The sequence below is a fragment of the Oryx dammah genome, unplaced genomic scaffold (assembly GCF_014754425.2).
Source record: "Oryx dammah isolate SB20612 unplaced genomic scaffold, SCBI_Odam_1.1 HiC_scaffold_20, whole genome shotgun sequence".
NCBI classification, from domain to species: Eukaryota; Metazoa; Chordata; class Mammalia; order Artiodactyla; family Bovidae; genus Oryx; species Oryx dammah.
Window position 1 is genome coordinate 6,333,462 of NW_024070204.1, and position 16,069 is coordinate 6,349,530.

The 16,069-nt window shown below is 42.5% G+C and overlaps 1 protein-coding gene across 1 annotated transcript in view; it reads left to right on the plus strand.

The window, feature by feature from the left end:
• Window positions 1-16,069, plus strand: part of ADCY2 (adenylate cyclase 2) — a 474,101-nt gene that overhangs the window by 329,377 nt on the left and 128,655 nt on the right. Inside the window, exons 6-10 of the mRNA XM_040262372.1 lie at window positions 2,468-2,579; window positions 8,446-8,573; window positions 12,673-12,831; window positions 13,597-13,729; window positions 15,401-15,577. Of these exons, the coding sequence (XP_040118306.1) occupies window positions 2,468-2,579; window positions 8,446-8,573; window positions 12,673-12,831; window positions 13,597-13,729; window positions 15,401-15,577 (709 nt within the window). The remainder of the gene's footprint in view (window positions 1-2,467; window positions 2,580-8,445; window positions 8,574-12,672; window positions 12,832-13,596; window positions 13,730-15,400; window positions 15,578-16,069) is intronic.

Consider the following 16,069-nt stretch of genomic DNA (forward strand, 5'->3'; position numbering starts at 1 on the left):
TGTTTGCAGTATTTAATCAAATTTAAATTCAGAAAATATATTTGGGATCCTAAAGAAAAGTGTTAATGTTAGTTACTCAGTCGTGTCTGACTCTGTGACCCCATGGACTGTAGCCCAACTGGTTCCCCCAAGTCCATGGAGTTTTCCAAGCAAGAATACTGGAAGGGGTTGCCATTCCTTTCTCCAGAGGATCTTCCCAACTCATGGATCAAACCTGAGTCTCCTGCATTGCAGGCAGTCCTTACAGTCTGAGCCACGAGGGAAGCTCCTAAAGTAAATACATAACTTAAAAATACAGAAGCTTAAATGTCATGTAGTACCAGTTAATTTTAAAAGAAGTCTGAAACCTATGGCCTTTTCATCCTGAGGCAGGATGTGGGCATGGGTATACAGATATCTGAGGTCCTGCTTCCAGTTCTTTGGGGTGCACACCCAGCAGTGGGATTGCCAGTTCACCCAGTAATTCTGTGTTTCATTTTTTTTGAAGAAACACCGTACTCTTTTCCATAGTGCCTATACCATTTTACATTTCCCCTAGCCTGCTTACCAGCTCTAATTTCTCTACATCCTCAGCAACAATTGTTTGTTTTTTTTTTTCTAAAAAAAAGTTATCCTAATGAGTGTTAATTGGCAGTTATTTTTGTTTCATGGCCCATCTTAAATCATTCCGTATGTATTACTTGAAACAAATTGCCAGCAGCAATTTTAGGCTTCTTTATTAGGTCTCTGGGGCTTCCCAGGTGGCACAGTGATAAAGAATCCACTTGGCAAGTCAGGAAATACAAGAGAAGTGGGTTCAGTCCCTGGGTCGGGAACATCCCCTGGAGGAGGACGTGGCAACCCACTCCAGTATTCTTGCCTGGAGAATCCCATGGACAGAGGAGCCTGGTGGGCTACAGTCCCTGGGGGTCTGAGTCAGACACAACCGAACACAATGCACACATTAGGCCCTTATATAAAACATAAGCATGTTGCTATATAGGTAAAGTTGTGATGCACACACAGGTGTTATGTTCTTCTATCCTGATTCATCAAGGTTGGCTAAACACACACAAAACTCTAAGGAATCTGGCATTTGCCCCCCAGCCTATACATGCCACGAGGGGAAGCTGAGCTGTCACTTCCTTAGGGACTGTCTCCCAGATTCTTCACCACCCTTCAGGTCAGTTCAGTTCAGTCGCTCAGTCGTGTCCAACTCTTTGCGACCACATGGACCACAGCACGCCAGGCCTCCCTGTCCACTGCCAACTCCCGGAGTTTGCTCAGACTCCTCTCCATTGAGTCGGTGATGCCATCCAACCATCTCATCCTCTGTCGTCCCCTTCTCCTCCTGCCTTCAGTCTTTCCCAGCATCAGGGTCTTTTCCAGTGAGTCAGCTCTTCACATCAGGTAGTCAAAGTATTGGAGTTTCAGCTTCAGCATCAGTCCTTCCAATGAACACGCAGGACTGATCTCCTTCAGAATGGACTGGTTGGATCTCCTTGGAGTCCAAGGGACTCTCAAGAGTCTTCTCCAACACCACAGTTCAAAAGCATCAATTCTTCGGCGCTCAGCTCACCACCCTTACTACTCTGTTTTTGGCATTCTACTGTTTGCCTTTATCGGAGAAGGCAATGGCACCCCACTCCAGTACTCTTGCCTGGAAAATCCCGTGGACGGAGGAGCCTGGTGGGCTGCAGTCCGTGGGGTCACTAAGAGTCGGACACGACTGAGCGACTTCAGTTTCACTTTTTGCTTTCATGCATTGGAGAAGGAAATGGCAACCCACTCCAATGTTCTTGCCTGGAGCATCCCAGGGACGGGGGAGCCTGGTGGGCTGCCATCTATGGGGTTGCACAGAGTCAGACACGACTGAAGCGACTTAGCAGCAGCAACTGTTTGCCTTTATAGTACTTGTTATTACTGTAACTGGATATTAGTTGGCGTCCTTCCTTGTTTAATGCTTCCCCCAAACTCGGCTCTGAGCTTTAGGAAGATGCATCTCATTTCCTGGAAGTTAGTAAAGAACCCAGAATTCTGTCTTTCAATCAAAAAACAGGATTTAACTTTTATGATTTTGCTTCTTCTACTTAGAAATACTTTCAATATAAAATCACATAACAGTTCAAATCATACTCCTTTGATATCAGAATTATGACACTGTAATGAACTGTCAGGATGAAGACCACATAAGCCAGAATGGGAAGGAGAGGCTGGCCCTGAGAGGAAATGTTGTCAGTAACAATGGACTAGAATAGAGAAAGTGTATCACATGGCTTTCTTCCCCGATCTTAATTATAAAAATGTAACATCAAAAAAATTAATGGGACAGTTTAGCAGCATGTCTATGTATTCCATACCCAGGGGAATGATGTTTTGCAAAAATATAAAATGTAAGAAATTGTCCTCTTTTAATGGGAAAGACTACCATTGCTTTCTTAGCGAATATAAACTTGCAAATATGGCACCCACGTGTTTGTTCCCACAGTATCCTCTATGCGGACATTGTTGGGTTCACCCGTCTGGCCAGTGACTGCTCCCCTGGAGAGCTCGTCCACATGCTGAATGAACTCTTTGGAAAGTTCGATCAAATTGCAAAGGTGAGTATTAGTGATTGCTTTCTATTTTGAAGATATATAAAATTGGGGCTTCCCTTTTCTTGATCCTTACCAGGTTTTTGCCTCTTCATAAAAGCATCCTTTAGGAATCTTATTTATAGATTTGTTGGATTTATTTGCCATTGATAAGTCTCAGACCTACATTAGGAAAGAGAAATGCTGTGGCATATAATTAGCATATGCTTTCATTTATTTTTAAGACTCTGGCTTATATATAATTCAGCACACATATAATAAATGCGTTCAAGATAACGAGACTTGATTTGCACATCTCTCTGCACTGTGCCGTTCTTAGCTTCTCTTTTTAGGCATTTGGATGTCAATGAGTTGGAAACATAATTTCCTTTCCAGTTGTAACCTTTACATATTCACGGTGTTAAGCGGCATGCTGGGAAAATCCTTAAGACAGGATGCATCCCTTCTTCCTAAGGCCTTATTTACTGCTGTCTCATTTTCATCCATTGGCCCTTGTGCCACTTGCAGAGATGTAAGCTCAGTATTCACCATTCATATGCTCAATTGTGAGAAGTTTCATAGAGAAGAAATGATGATAGCTGATTTAAAACCATACCAGACCTCACTCCAGACTTATTTATTGGAACAATTAAGATTTCTGGTGGGAATATTGGTGTTTTTTTCTTGCTTGCTAGCTCTCTATTTCTGTCTCATAAAATGTTTCTGGCCTTAATTTTTGTCTTTGAATGGTTCCCAACAAAAATCTTTTATTATGCTTATCAAAATGTATTTTTTTACATTAGGAAGAGTTCTAAGTTTAGTTCATGGTGAAATTTCCCTCACACTTAAACAATAGAGAACATTCCAGCCAAGCTCCTAGGCACCAATCTGGCTTTCAGATGTTCACAGAGTCACTCCTGGGTCAAGCTCCCCATGAGATGCCTTCTGTTGCCCAACTAACCATGACAAATGTCACTGGGGATTCTAAAAAATTCACTGAGAGTACAGCTCTGTCTCCTTCCTTTACCAAACAAAGGAAAAGGTTGAGCTGGGGTTCGGAGGGCTCATCTTTAGGAAAAAAGAGAAAACAATGTCTTGACTATATTCTCCATGAAGGAGCAGCCAGTTGTCTATGTTGCCAATTATTGGTTCCTTGTGACCTAAGAGGGGAAAAGGAAATACTTGTTAATGAATGATTATTAAACCAAATAAAAACAGAGAGAGATATCTGTTAAAAAATAACGTCTTGAAAGTTTGAGTTAATAAAAGGCCATTTTTGCTGCACTCCCTGGTGACAGGTTAGGAGGAAACTGTCCAATCTTGGCAGTGACAGCAAGGTACAGTGTTCTGATGGCATTTTCCCTGTGTGCAAGGCTGTGTCCAAATTACTTCTCTTTAAAAGGACACCGATCATACTGGATTAAGGGCCCACCCTACTCCTGTATGGAGAAGGAAATGGTAACCCACTCCAGTATTCTTGCCTGGAAAACCCCATGGACAGAGGAGGCTGGTGGGCTACAGTCCATGTGGTCACACTGAGTAAGAAATACTTTCTAGCCTGTATGACCTTATCTTAGCTAATTACATCTACAATAACCCTACTGCCAAATAAAGTCACATTTACAGGTACCAGGGGTTAGGATTTCAACATATGAATTTGAGGCGGACAGAGTTTATATCACACAGCAGAGGTCATCGGTGTGATTTCCTGCTGCTCTCTGATGATTATAACAAAGGAATGTCCAGGCAGTATCAGAGTCTGGACTGGGTAGCTTGGTCCATGCATTGTTGGTCACAGGGCCAGCGTGCTTTGGATAGCGGTTCACGTTTCATAGTTCAGATCATGCAGTCAGAGAGGCTTGTAAGCAAACAGCTCAGTCCATTGAATGAATGCTACGAAAAGCACATTACTTTACATTAAGGAACTCAACATCATTGCTCATTCACTGTGATATTTTATCCACTTTAATGAGGTATAGTTGACATACAAAAAGCTATATGTATTTAATATACGTACAACTTATTGAACTTTAGGGATACACCCTTGAAACCATCACTGCAATCTATGCCATAAACACCTATCACCTACAGATCTTCACCTTGCCCTTTTAATTTATTATATTCTCATTATCATCATCGTATTATTATTTTGTGATTAAAACACTTAACATCTACCTTTGCATCCTGTGGTTAGGTATACAGTATAGTATTATTAGCTATAGACACTGCTGTGCAGTAGATCTCTAAGACTTACTCATCATGCGTAACTGGAACTTTTTACCCTTTGACCAGCACCTCCTCATTTTCCCCCTCTCCCAGGCCTGGAAACCGCCATTCTACACTCCGTTTCTGTGCTTGACCAATGAGGTTCCTCATATAAGTGGTATCATGTAACATTTGTCATTCTGTATCTGGCTTATTTCACTTTGTTGTTGTTGTGGTTCAGTCGCTCAGTCATGTCCAACTCTTTGCAACCTCATGGACGGTAGAACACCAGGCTTCCCTGTCCATCACCAACTCCTGGAATTTGCTCAAATTCATGTCCATTGAGTCAGTGATGCCATCCAACCATCTCATCCTTTGTTGTCCTCTTCGCCTCCTTCCTTCAATCTTTCCCAGCATTAGGGTATTTTCTGAGTTGGCTCTTTGCATCAGGTGGCCAAAGTACTGGAGTTTCAGCTTCAGCATCAGTCTTTCCAGTAAATATTCAGGACTGATTTCCTTTAGGATTGACTAGTTTGATCTCCTTGCAGCCCAAGGGACTCTCGAGAGTCTTCTCCAACACCACAGTTCAAAAGCTCAAAGAAGGCTGAGTACTGAAGAATTTATTTCAATTAACAAATCAAATTCAACAGCACATTAAAAAAAACTCATATACCATGACCAAATGGGATTTATCTCTAGGATGCAAGTTGGATGGCATAGCAAATCAATTGATGAGATATATATATATACCGCATTAACATAATGAAGGATAAGAAACACATGCTCATCTCAATCAATTGCAGAAAAAGCATTTGACAAAACTGAACACCCTTTTATGATTAAAAACTCTTAACTAATAAGAAGGAACTCAGCTCAACACAATAAAGCTATATATGAAAAGCCCACTGTGAACATCATATTCAGCAGTGAAAAGCTGAAAGCTTTTCTTCTAAGACTGGGGAGAAGACAAAGACACCTGCTCTCACCAGCTCATTTCAGCATAGTGCTGGAAGTTCTTGACACAGGCCTTAGGCAAGAAAAAGAAATGCATTCAAATCAAAAAAGTAGTAAAATTATTACTTTTGCATATGATATGTGACCTTATATGTAGAAAACTTTAGAGAGTCCACAAAAATTTGTTGTTGGTGGTGGTTGATGGTTTAGTCATGAAGTCATGTCTGACTCTTGCAACCCCATGGACTATAGCCCACCAGGCTCCTCTGTCCATGGGATTCTCCAGGCAAGAATACTGGAGTGGGTTGCCATTTCCTTCTCCAGGAGATCTTCCCAACACAGGCCTTGAACCCGGGTCTCCTGCCTTGCAGGCAGATTCTTTACCAACTGCGCTATGAGGGAAGCATAAAAATCTGTTAGTACTAATAAACTCAGTAAAGTTGCAGGATACAAAATATGTGTACAATAATCAATCTGTTGTGTTTCAATACACTAACAATAAAGTATCTCAAAAGAAAATCAAGGAAACAATTCCATCTACATTATCATCAAAAAGAATGAAAAATGTAGGGATAAACTTAACTAAACAGACTGTGTACTCAGTCATGTCTGATTCTTTGCAACCTCATCAACTGTAGCCCATAAGGCTCCTCTGGCCATGGGATTTTACCAGCAAGAATACTGGAGCAGGTTGTCATTTCCTCCTCCAGGGGATCTTCCTGACCCAGGGATCCAACCCACCCCTCCTACGTCTCCTGTATCTGCAGGCAATTCTTTACCACTGCACCACCTGAGAAGCCCTAACTAAGCAAGTGAATGACTTATACACCAAAACCTATAAAACACTGATGAAAGAAATATAAATAGACACAAATAAGTAGAAAGATATTCCATATTCATGGATTGGAAGCATTAATATTGTTAAAATAGTACCAAAGCCATCTACAGATTCAATGCAATCCCAATCAAAATCCCAATGCAGTGTTTACAGAAATAGAAAAAAAATCAATCCTAAAATTTATATAGAATCACGAGAGACCACAGATATCCAAAGCAATTTTGAGCAAGAAGAACAAAGCTAGAGGCTTCATAATTCCTGATTTCAAAATATTTTCCAGCTACAACAATTCAAACCAGCAGGATACTAAAAACAGACATACAGAGCAACAGAACACAATAGAGAGACCAGAAATAATCCCATGCAGTCAACTGGTCTTTGATAAGGCTACCAAGAATTCACTGTTATTAATCTTCCTGTTTCTAGACTCAGAATACATATTTAGGAAGTGAAAGTCGCTTAGTCATGTCCGACTCTTTGCAACCCCATGGACTATATAGTCCATGGAATTCTCCAGGCCAGAATACTGGGCTGGGTAGCCTTTCCCTTCTTCAGGGGATCTTCCCAACCCAGGGATTGAACCCACGCCTCCCACATTGCGGGCAGGTTCTTTACCAGCTCAGCCACCAGGGAAGTCCAAGAATACTGGAATGGGTAGCCTATCCCTTCTCCAGGGGATCTTCCCAACCCAGGAATCAAAGAAGGGTCTTCTGCACTGCAGGCAGATTCTTTACCAATTGTGCTATCAGGGAGGTAAACCTGATTAATAAACAATGTTTTTCCCTTTTATTATATAAAATTGCTCTCAAGATTTATTAACACATCCTCTACAGTGCTGTAGATAAGCATGAAAGTACACAAGCTCTCTATGAGACAGGGAAAGAAACATGCAAAAACCTTCAATAAATCTAACGCATGCTTTAAGGACAAAAAGATCTTATGTTCATTTTATTATTTCAAATATTTTTAGTTTATCCATAAGTCTGTGGGTTAAGAAGGGAAAAGAAATCTGTGTTTGGTACTTCTTTATCTATATATTTATTTTAAATTTGAGTGAAGAGTCCATAAGCTAGTTGAAAAGGTTAGAAATGGGTAGGATTGATGCATATGAATGAAATTGATCTTGATATTGTAATATAAATACAACCCAGCCAAGAAAAACGAGTTCATCTAACTTGATATTAAAATGGTTTAACCTAAGGTCAGAATTAAGTTTTAAATCACTTGGCAATGTTGAATGGTGGCTCATTATACTGCCTTATACTGTAGTGATATTTATCAGAAGCTACATGTCTGCAGGTAAGAATTCACTTCAGCTTTGAAAGGAGTGAAGAAAATCAGGAATGTAGTAGGCAATGACATACAGTTCTAATGCCAGTTGAGTTCTGATCACCATTTTCTGTCCTGAAAGATTCTGCTCTGCACAGAGCGTTTCATTTCACCGTCAGTATTTGAGGATGTTCAGACTATAAAGCACGAGCCTATCTTCACATTTCTCTGCTAAGTGTAATTCATTCCAGAATATTCTCTCAGCCTTCCCCTCCCACCCCTTCCCCTCATCCTTCCCGCTTTGGCAGAGGGGTGTGTAGGTGAGGGTGGCTCAATCTCGATGGGCAATTAAGGGAAACTGAACTAGTTTACGGCTTCTCAGGTTGGCGTGGTGGTGAAGAATCCACCTGCCAATGCAGGAGACACAAGACATAGTTCAATCCCTGGGTCGGGACGATCCCCTATGGAGGAGGGCATGGCAACCCACTCCAGTATTCTTGCCTGGAGAACCCCATGGACAGAGGAGCCTGACGGGCTACAGTCCATGGGGTCTCAAAGAGTTGGACACGAGTGAAGCATCTTAGCATACAAGCAATGCAGTTGAAATTCTGTGACTTCTTTTTTCAGGAGAATGAATGCATGAGAATAAAAATTTTAGGAGACTGCTACTACTGTGTGTCCGGACTGCCTATATCTCTCCCTAACCATGCCAAGAATTGTGTGAAAATGGGACTGGATATGTGTGAAGCCATAAAGTAAGTGTGATGAGTAGTAAGAGCCTTTTAAACTGCATAATACATTTTCATTGTCGTTCTTACAACTGTTTCTGGTTTTTTGTCTACTGAAACTATATACATGACTGTTCATTTAAATAGAAATGGGCAAAGACTCATTTATTGGCATGTGAGAACTCAGTCCAGAGGAAGGCTCTGTGTTTTGTATTGTTATTATTAATCTTATTTTATAGGAACACTGTGTTAGAAATCTATGGGAAGGGGCTGTGTCATTAATTTCAAAGATAATTTCTTTGTAAACAGTTGAAAAGTCTCTTCCAATATAAAGGGACAATTTTGTACTCTTAATGCCTCTCTTGATTTTTGACAAGTACATGTAAATTGTAAGAGAGAAAGTAGTTTTTACCGCCAGACTGCAATGAAGAGGAAAATCCAGCCCAGAATAACTCCATCTAGTCAAACACACTCAGCTCTGTGAATGTAGTTTCAGTTTTTATCCGTAATAGTTTTCTGCTTTGTATCTATAGTTTCTTTCATTGTAAGATTTGTAGAGAATATTTGCTTACAAAGAATAATGGCATCATTACAGCTGACAAGTGTAGCATGAAAATGTGAGCTACAAAGTGAATTTTCACTGCTGGTACCGTAATGCATACTTCTTTATAAGTGCCTTCATAGAAGCCCTGATAGTCTTATAAGTGATAAAAGCTCTTGTTTGTTGATTGTTTGATTGAAAAATTTCAGTTTAAGGGTTTTAGGCAGGGGATTGCCTATTTTTGGTTAAGTGATTTTCTCTTCTCCTCTGCGTATTTTTGTTCTAAATGGGATGGGAATTACGTGCTTTATGTTCGAATTCCTTTTCTCAGGGTTGAGTAACTGGGACGTTAAGTGAGAAAGCAACAAATCAAGTTAGTTGTCGCTGTGTTTAGCCCACTGTGGTATTGGCCGTGGGCTGAAATGGACTGAGAGATTTGACGGTGGGTTTCCAGTGCTTTCCAGGGAAGGATGATGAAACCTCCAGCCTCAGCAGAGTCTGCGGACCTGAATGTCCAGACTCACTAGCTCAGCGGTATCAGGGCCACTAGGTGGTAGTCAGGAATGGGTGGGCAGAGACATAGGGAGGAAAGGAAGGAAGACTCGAGATGGCAGAGGTGGGCAGTGTGGCCTCAGCTTGCCACCTGAGATACTTTGTATGGGAATTAGCTGTCTCCCCTGCTTCTCCCCAAAAATAAATCATCTGTCTTCTCGGAGGTATAAGGAAAAAAAAAAAAAGCTTTTCAACTGTATTCTAAAAGTCATTAATTATTCAAGACATTATAGTCTAGATGTAAGTGCACTCAATCCATGTAAAATTAACAGATTGTCTCATATTTGTAACCATCCCTGGAAGCCACCTTCGTGTTTGAAACCAAACATGGGAAGAAACGGGCTTTATGAATGGGTTTTGTGAAGGATGGAATTTTGTGAGTCAGTAGCACATTTGATTCAACAAAATACCCTTTTGTTGTCGTTGTTTAGTTGCTCAGTCGTGTCTGACTCTTTGTGACCCCATGGACTGTAGCCCTCCAGACTCCTCTGTCCATGGAGTTCTCTAGGCAAGAATACTGGACTGGATAGCCATTCCCTTCTCCAGGGGTCGAACCTGGGTCTCCTGCACTGCAGGCAGATTCTTTACCATCTGAGCCACCAGGGAAGTCCAGGGAAAGAGAGAACACCTCAACAAATTTTGGAAACTCTTTGTTCTCTCTCACCTACAAAAGCAAGCATTTCCATTCCCATTTCTTAAGCCATATGATGAGAGTGAATACAGGAATTTCAGTTTTTGAAGCTGGTGAGGAGAAAGCATACACTTAGCACTTGGAATTTTGCCAGATGACCTCCAGTCTTCCTGGGAACCAGCAACATGGATCCAAGGATGTCTGTCCATGGTTTTCCCTCCGTGCAGGGACCTCCACATTTATTCAGAGCCTCGTTCCCTGTTAGCTAGGTCAACACTGAAGAAGTTCTTTGACTGCAGTTTTGGAATATTCCCGGCATTTAAAGAGACGTTTTCTCCCCCCTTTAATGAAAATGTAAACTGTTCTTAATTAAAGCAGTGCTCTCAGAACCCTGATTTTGTAAGTGATTAAAGCTCCTCTTAAATTAGAAAGATTGTCTACTATTAGCGCAAACTCTAAGCCATCATTTCAACACTTGTCTATAGATCACACAGATTTCATCTGCATCTACATGCATTAAAATGTTTCTGGTCAGTCAATTCATCTGAACCCTTGATCAACTCATTTTTCTAAAACAGACACGAAGCCCATGAAGATGGTTAATTCAAAGACTCGAGTTACTAACCAGTGACTGCTATCAGACTGTCTTTATGACTAATCCTGGATGCTGTCAGGAAGCGGGGCTCAGGGTAATGGGGAGCAGAGATGAACCAGCCTGAGCAAGCCCAGAGGGAGGCACCAGACACCCACTGGCAGCTGTTTGCACTCAGAGCTGATGCGGGCAAAGTGACAAGGCAAGCCTCCTATGTCATGGAGATGCTCCTGGGAGCAGGATTGAAGGGTGTGGACGACTTGCAAAGTACTTGATATAGGTTGTCATTTTATGACAAAATATAAACAGAAAAGGACGATAGAATGGGAAGGGAAAGAAACAGCCTCTGTATTATTTTTTCAGGAAGTCATTTATTTTTATATCATGGACCCATTTCTTTTTATCATAGTACGCTCGGATGGTTCTGCTTCATCATTGAAGCTTGACGTTCATTGTTCATTGTTGTTCGTTGTTCAGTTGCTCAGTCGTGTCCGACTCTGCAGCCCCATGGGCTGCAGCACACCAGCCTTCCCTGCCCTTCGCCATCTCTCAGAGCTTGCTCAAAGGCATGTCCGTTGGGTCGGTGATGCCATCCCACGTGCATACCTGTGTCATTTTGAGAGGGTTCGGGTTCCACTGCATCCCACACCTGGGAACCCTTCCTCCTAACTGTGCTGCAATCAATGTCATCACTTCCCTCCACGTTTCTTCCTGGGGTGATTCGCTCCATGGAACTAGGGACACCTTCCTGCTAGGGACACCTTTTTCTTTTACAACTATATTTTAATTGATAAACATATTTAACTAGCAGAAACAAATAGACATCACCAATCATTACCATTTTCCCTTAAAGGAAGTTGTCTTTTTTCTTTTTTTTTTTTAATTGGAACATAATTGCCTTGCAATGTTGTATTCGTTTCTGCTATTCAGTGAAGTGAATCAGCTATATGTATATGTATATATATCCTCTCCCTCTTGGACCTCCCCCCGCCCTCCCCACCCCGCCCCTCTGGGTCATCACAGAGCACTGACCTGAGGCCCCTGTTACAGCATCTCCCCACTCGCCATCTGTTTTACACATGGTTATGTATATATGTCTGTCCTAATCAAAGGAAGTTATTCATTTGTCTCTTTCAATGAGTTGGTGACAGGATCCTAAAGTATTTTTAAGTGGTTTTTAAAAATTCATTTCTTTTTAATGATACCTTTTGCACTATTAAAGCTTCTTAAAGAGTACTCGCTTCCCTTTTTTGTTAAAGAAACATGCACAGTGGAAAAGCATTCGGCTTGTGGTTATTTTTTTTTTTTAATTCCTATTCAGGCTGACATCATTTAAGCTCACAAATAAGCCCTATTGTCTCATCAGCAGAAAATATTCCTTGGGGACATACGCTATACTAAGCATTAGAGTTGCGAATGGCATCCAAGATTGTTTCTGACAGTACAAAGCAATGTCTCACGAGTCTGGTATGAAAACTTCAAGGAGGGGGTTAGCACATGATGGGTGCTTGATATGTATTGGTTGGAAAATTAGAAACTACAACCAAAATGTTGCATCATGGCCCTAGCCAGCCTGAGGCTTTACTGGCTGGAGCATTGGCTTGGTACTGATGGGTTAGCCTGGTAATAACTGGAGAGAAAAACCCTTTTTCTGGCCTCAGAGCAGCAATCTTCCACCACAGGAGGAACTCATGACCATATTTCCAACAGTCTGAGACATTCTGAATAATAAAATGCCCAGAAAATCGGCCAGGAACGACAGGAAGAAGAGACTGGCCCTGGAGGGTGATGTGACTTTCCTTCTCTCTAGAAAAGTGAGGGACGCCACTGGAGTAGACATCAACATGCGCGTGGGAGTGCATTCTGGGAACGTCCTGTGCGGCGTGATCGGGCTGCAGAAGTGGCAGTACGACGTGTGGTCACATGACGTCACCCTGGCCAACCACATGGAAGCTGGAGGGGTCCCTGGGTAAGGCAGGACGTGGGCTTCCTCTCATCCAGCAGGCTCCGGGCTTAGGAATCGAGGTCCACAGGCTAAGAGCTGACTGCTCAGTGCTCAGTGACTTCTGCTGCCGTGGTTATTACCGTGTTACTCAGTGACCTCTTCCACTAACCAGATGGACGTGAGCTCTCAAGCCCCAGTTCCACACCCCTGGGACCCATGGTTAGAGACTGGACGTCAGATCCTGAATTACAGACTTTGACTTAATCGCATATGTATGAATAGAGACCTAAGTTAAAATGGCTTATAATGCACTGGGGGTATGTGGCCTTTCTGTGTTATTGGTCCCCTCTGAAACCAGTCCTATTAAAATAAGCAGATGGTACCATCTGGACAGATGACAAGAGAATCTTTGCAGGTGCTGTAATTTGGAGACGTATGAGAACAGGCATTGAGAAGGAAAGCCCATACTTTTATACATATCAGCACGTGTTCTCAAATGACTTTGCCATGCAATTCAGAAAACTATGCTCATACCTCCAGATTTAGGATGATCACGTTTTATGTGCTATAATTCACCACCTAGGTTTCACTGAATGCAGAGAGGCTCCAAATATTAGCAGCTCTTGATATCGGGGAGCATTTTCCTAAAGCTGTCGGTAACAGACTATGAACCTATAGCCTTTCCTTCACCTGTGGCAGAAGGAATTCTTTCTGAAGTCCCAAATAAATAGAAAATCTTGGATGTTCCTTCTTCTGTATCTTGATTGTGGTTTTCAAATGGAATTTCAGACGTGTTCACATTTCTTCTGTTACCCTGCAACACTTGAATGGAGCTTACAAAGTGGAAGAAGGCGATGGTGACATCAGAGACCCGTATTTAAAGCAACACTTGGTGAAAACTTACTTTGTAATCAACCCCAAGGTCAGTATCATAGAGTCTATAATTAGCACATGACTTCTGTGATTAAAAGTAAAGGGGGCAAATGACTGATATGGAAAGTTTTTTTAATCAAGAACCAGTGTAATTCTTTGCTAGTGTTTGCCTCTAAAACTATTTTAAATGCCTGTGTTTTGTAAAAATGCATTCAAATATTTATGAAAGAAGCAGTTGAAATGAATTGCTTGTTGATGTGACAAGGGTATTGTCTGCATCATAAGGTTGTAGAGATTAGTTAGTCAATGCTTACCAATGTATGTGTTAGTCCACGGGTGTGAACCTCTGAGCCATGTACTGGTACCTCCTGTTAGATCAGCAAGAGCATTAGATTAGAAATAACATACACAATAACTGCAATCCATTTGATCACCCAGAAACCATCCCCTGACCCCCAGTCCATGTAAAAATAGTCTTCCACTAAATAGGTCCCTGGGGAAGGGCATAGCAGGCCACTCCAGTATTCTTGCCTGGAGAATTCCATGGACATAGGCGTCTGGCAGGCTTCGGTCCCTGGGGTCACAGAGAGTCAGACACAACTAAGCACAGAACAAATAGGTCCCTGGTGCCAAAAAGGTTGGGTACCACTGTGTTAGTCCATGATGAGCCCTTCCTGGCAGCTAGAAAATTAAGTGAAGACAAAAAGTGTGCTCAGGACTTCAGCTGATAAAAATCTTAATGAGATTAAGTGGATGAAGATATAAGAAAAATAGAAGAAATTACTGAAAGATTAACAAATGTCACATAAACACTGGGGTGAGCATTTTATGTGCCGACATTGTAAACTTTAACATGATAAAAACCATCCATCCCATGCAGATAGCTGCTGTCTCTTACTCTCTTCCCATCACGTGTCAGGCCAGAGCAGGGGGCTCATCAAAAGAGCTCTCATCTTTACCCCTCCCCAAATTCCTGCCAAATGGGTACTGTTGCTATTTACAGGTTAAGAAGCTGAGTGTCAGACAGTTTATGTAACTTCCTTCAAATCACTGGCTGGTTAACAACGCAGGTAGAAGCAAGAAACTCCTCTGAATTGTCCAAACAAGTATTTCAAAATCAATGAAGTCAAGTTTATGAGTGTTTACTCACAAAAGCCTCCCCAAAACCCCCAGGTTCACCTTTGGGGACAAACTTCCAACTCACTAGACAGTTGATCTGGAGACAGATGTGTGACAAGCAGAAGGAACTATGGGATGATCAGTGCAGGGGGTGGCAGGTGCAGGGAAAAGGTTAAAAAAACGTGTCCAGAGAACACTGTGTTCAGGCAAAGAAAACCAAAACATCAGTATTCGAGACCATTTCACATCCAAAAACAGCCCCAATCCCTACAGCCATCACTTTAGGAAAAAAACCATTAAAACATGGAAACAGATCAGCATATTCTGTCTAAGAGTCAGCTTTATAAAAACGTCCCTTCCAATGGCTATTGTTTTTTCCCAAGTTTCAGGTAGAGGTAGATTTTGTTGTCTGAAAAAAATTGACTCAGCTCCTCTGGGCTGTGGCCATGCCCCCTGGTGGCCCTGCAGTACCGAGGGCAGGAGCCCGCAGAGTGAAGGCGGTGATGGAGGAGGACTCCGCCTGTGCAAGGGAGGCTTCTGGGGGGCTGGAGGGAGGAGGTGCTGTGGCCTCCAGGTGTGATGCTGTGTTTCTCACCCCAAGGGAGAGCGGCGGAGCCCTCAACACCTCTTCAGGCCCCGACACACCCTTGACGGAGCGAAGATGAGGGCTTCTGTCCGCATGACCCGGTACCTGGAGTCCTGGGGGGCGGCCAAGCCCTTTGCACACCTGCATCACAGAGACAGCATGACTACGGAGAACGGCAAGATCAGCACCACGGTACGCCCTCCCCGCGCCGGGTTCCTCTAGCTCCCCAAAACAGAAGACGTGTCCTGCCAAAACTAGTCAGGTCTATGACGAAGGAAGCTTGCCATTTCTGACTTCCCAGAGAGGCCCCCCACAAACAGGCCTAAATAAACCTGCCATCAGGTTATCATGAGTGTCAGCTGCTAAGGGTCTCAACCAAGAGTGACTTTGCGTGATCACTTTCTTATCGAAGACTGTATTGACAACGGGCAGTAGCCACTGCATACCCCTGAACTCTTTTTCAATCCAGGTTTGTAATTTGCTTTGGCTACCATGAAGTGGAAAGCCCGAGCATCTTCATTAAAGAACAAATGAGGGCCTGACGTCCTTGGGGTTTGAGCAGCATCATTAACCCTGTCCTCATCCCCCAGAGGTTCAGGCTGTGTCAGAAGCAAAGTGCATCCTATTGTTGGCGTCCCTTATGGACATCATCCCAACTTCTAACGGGGAATGAAGTCCTGCCGC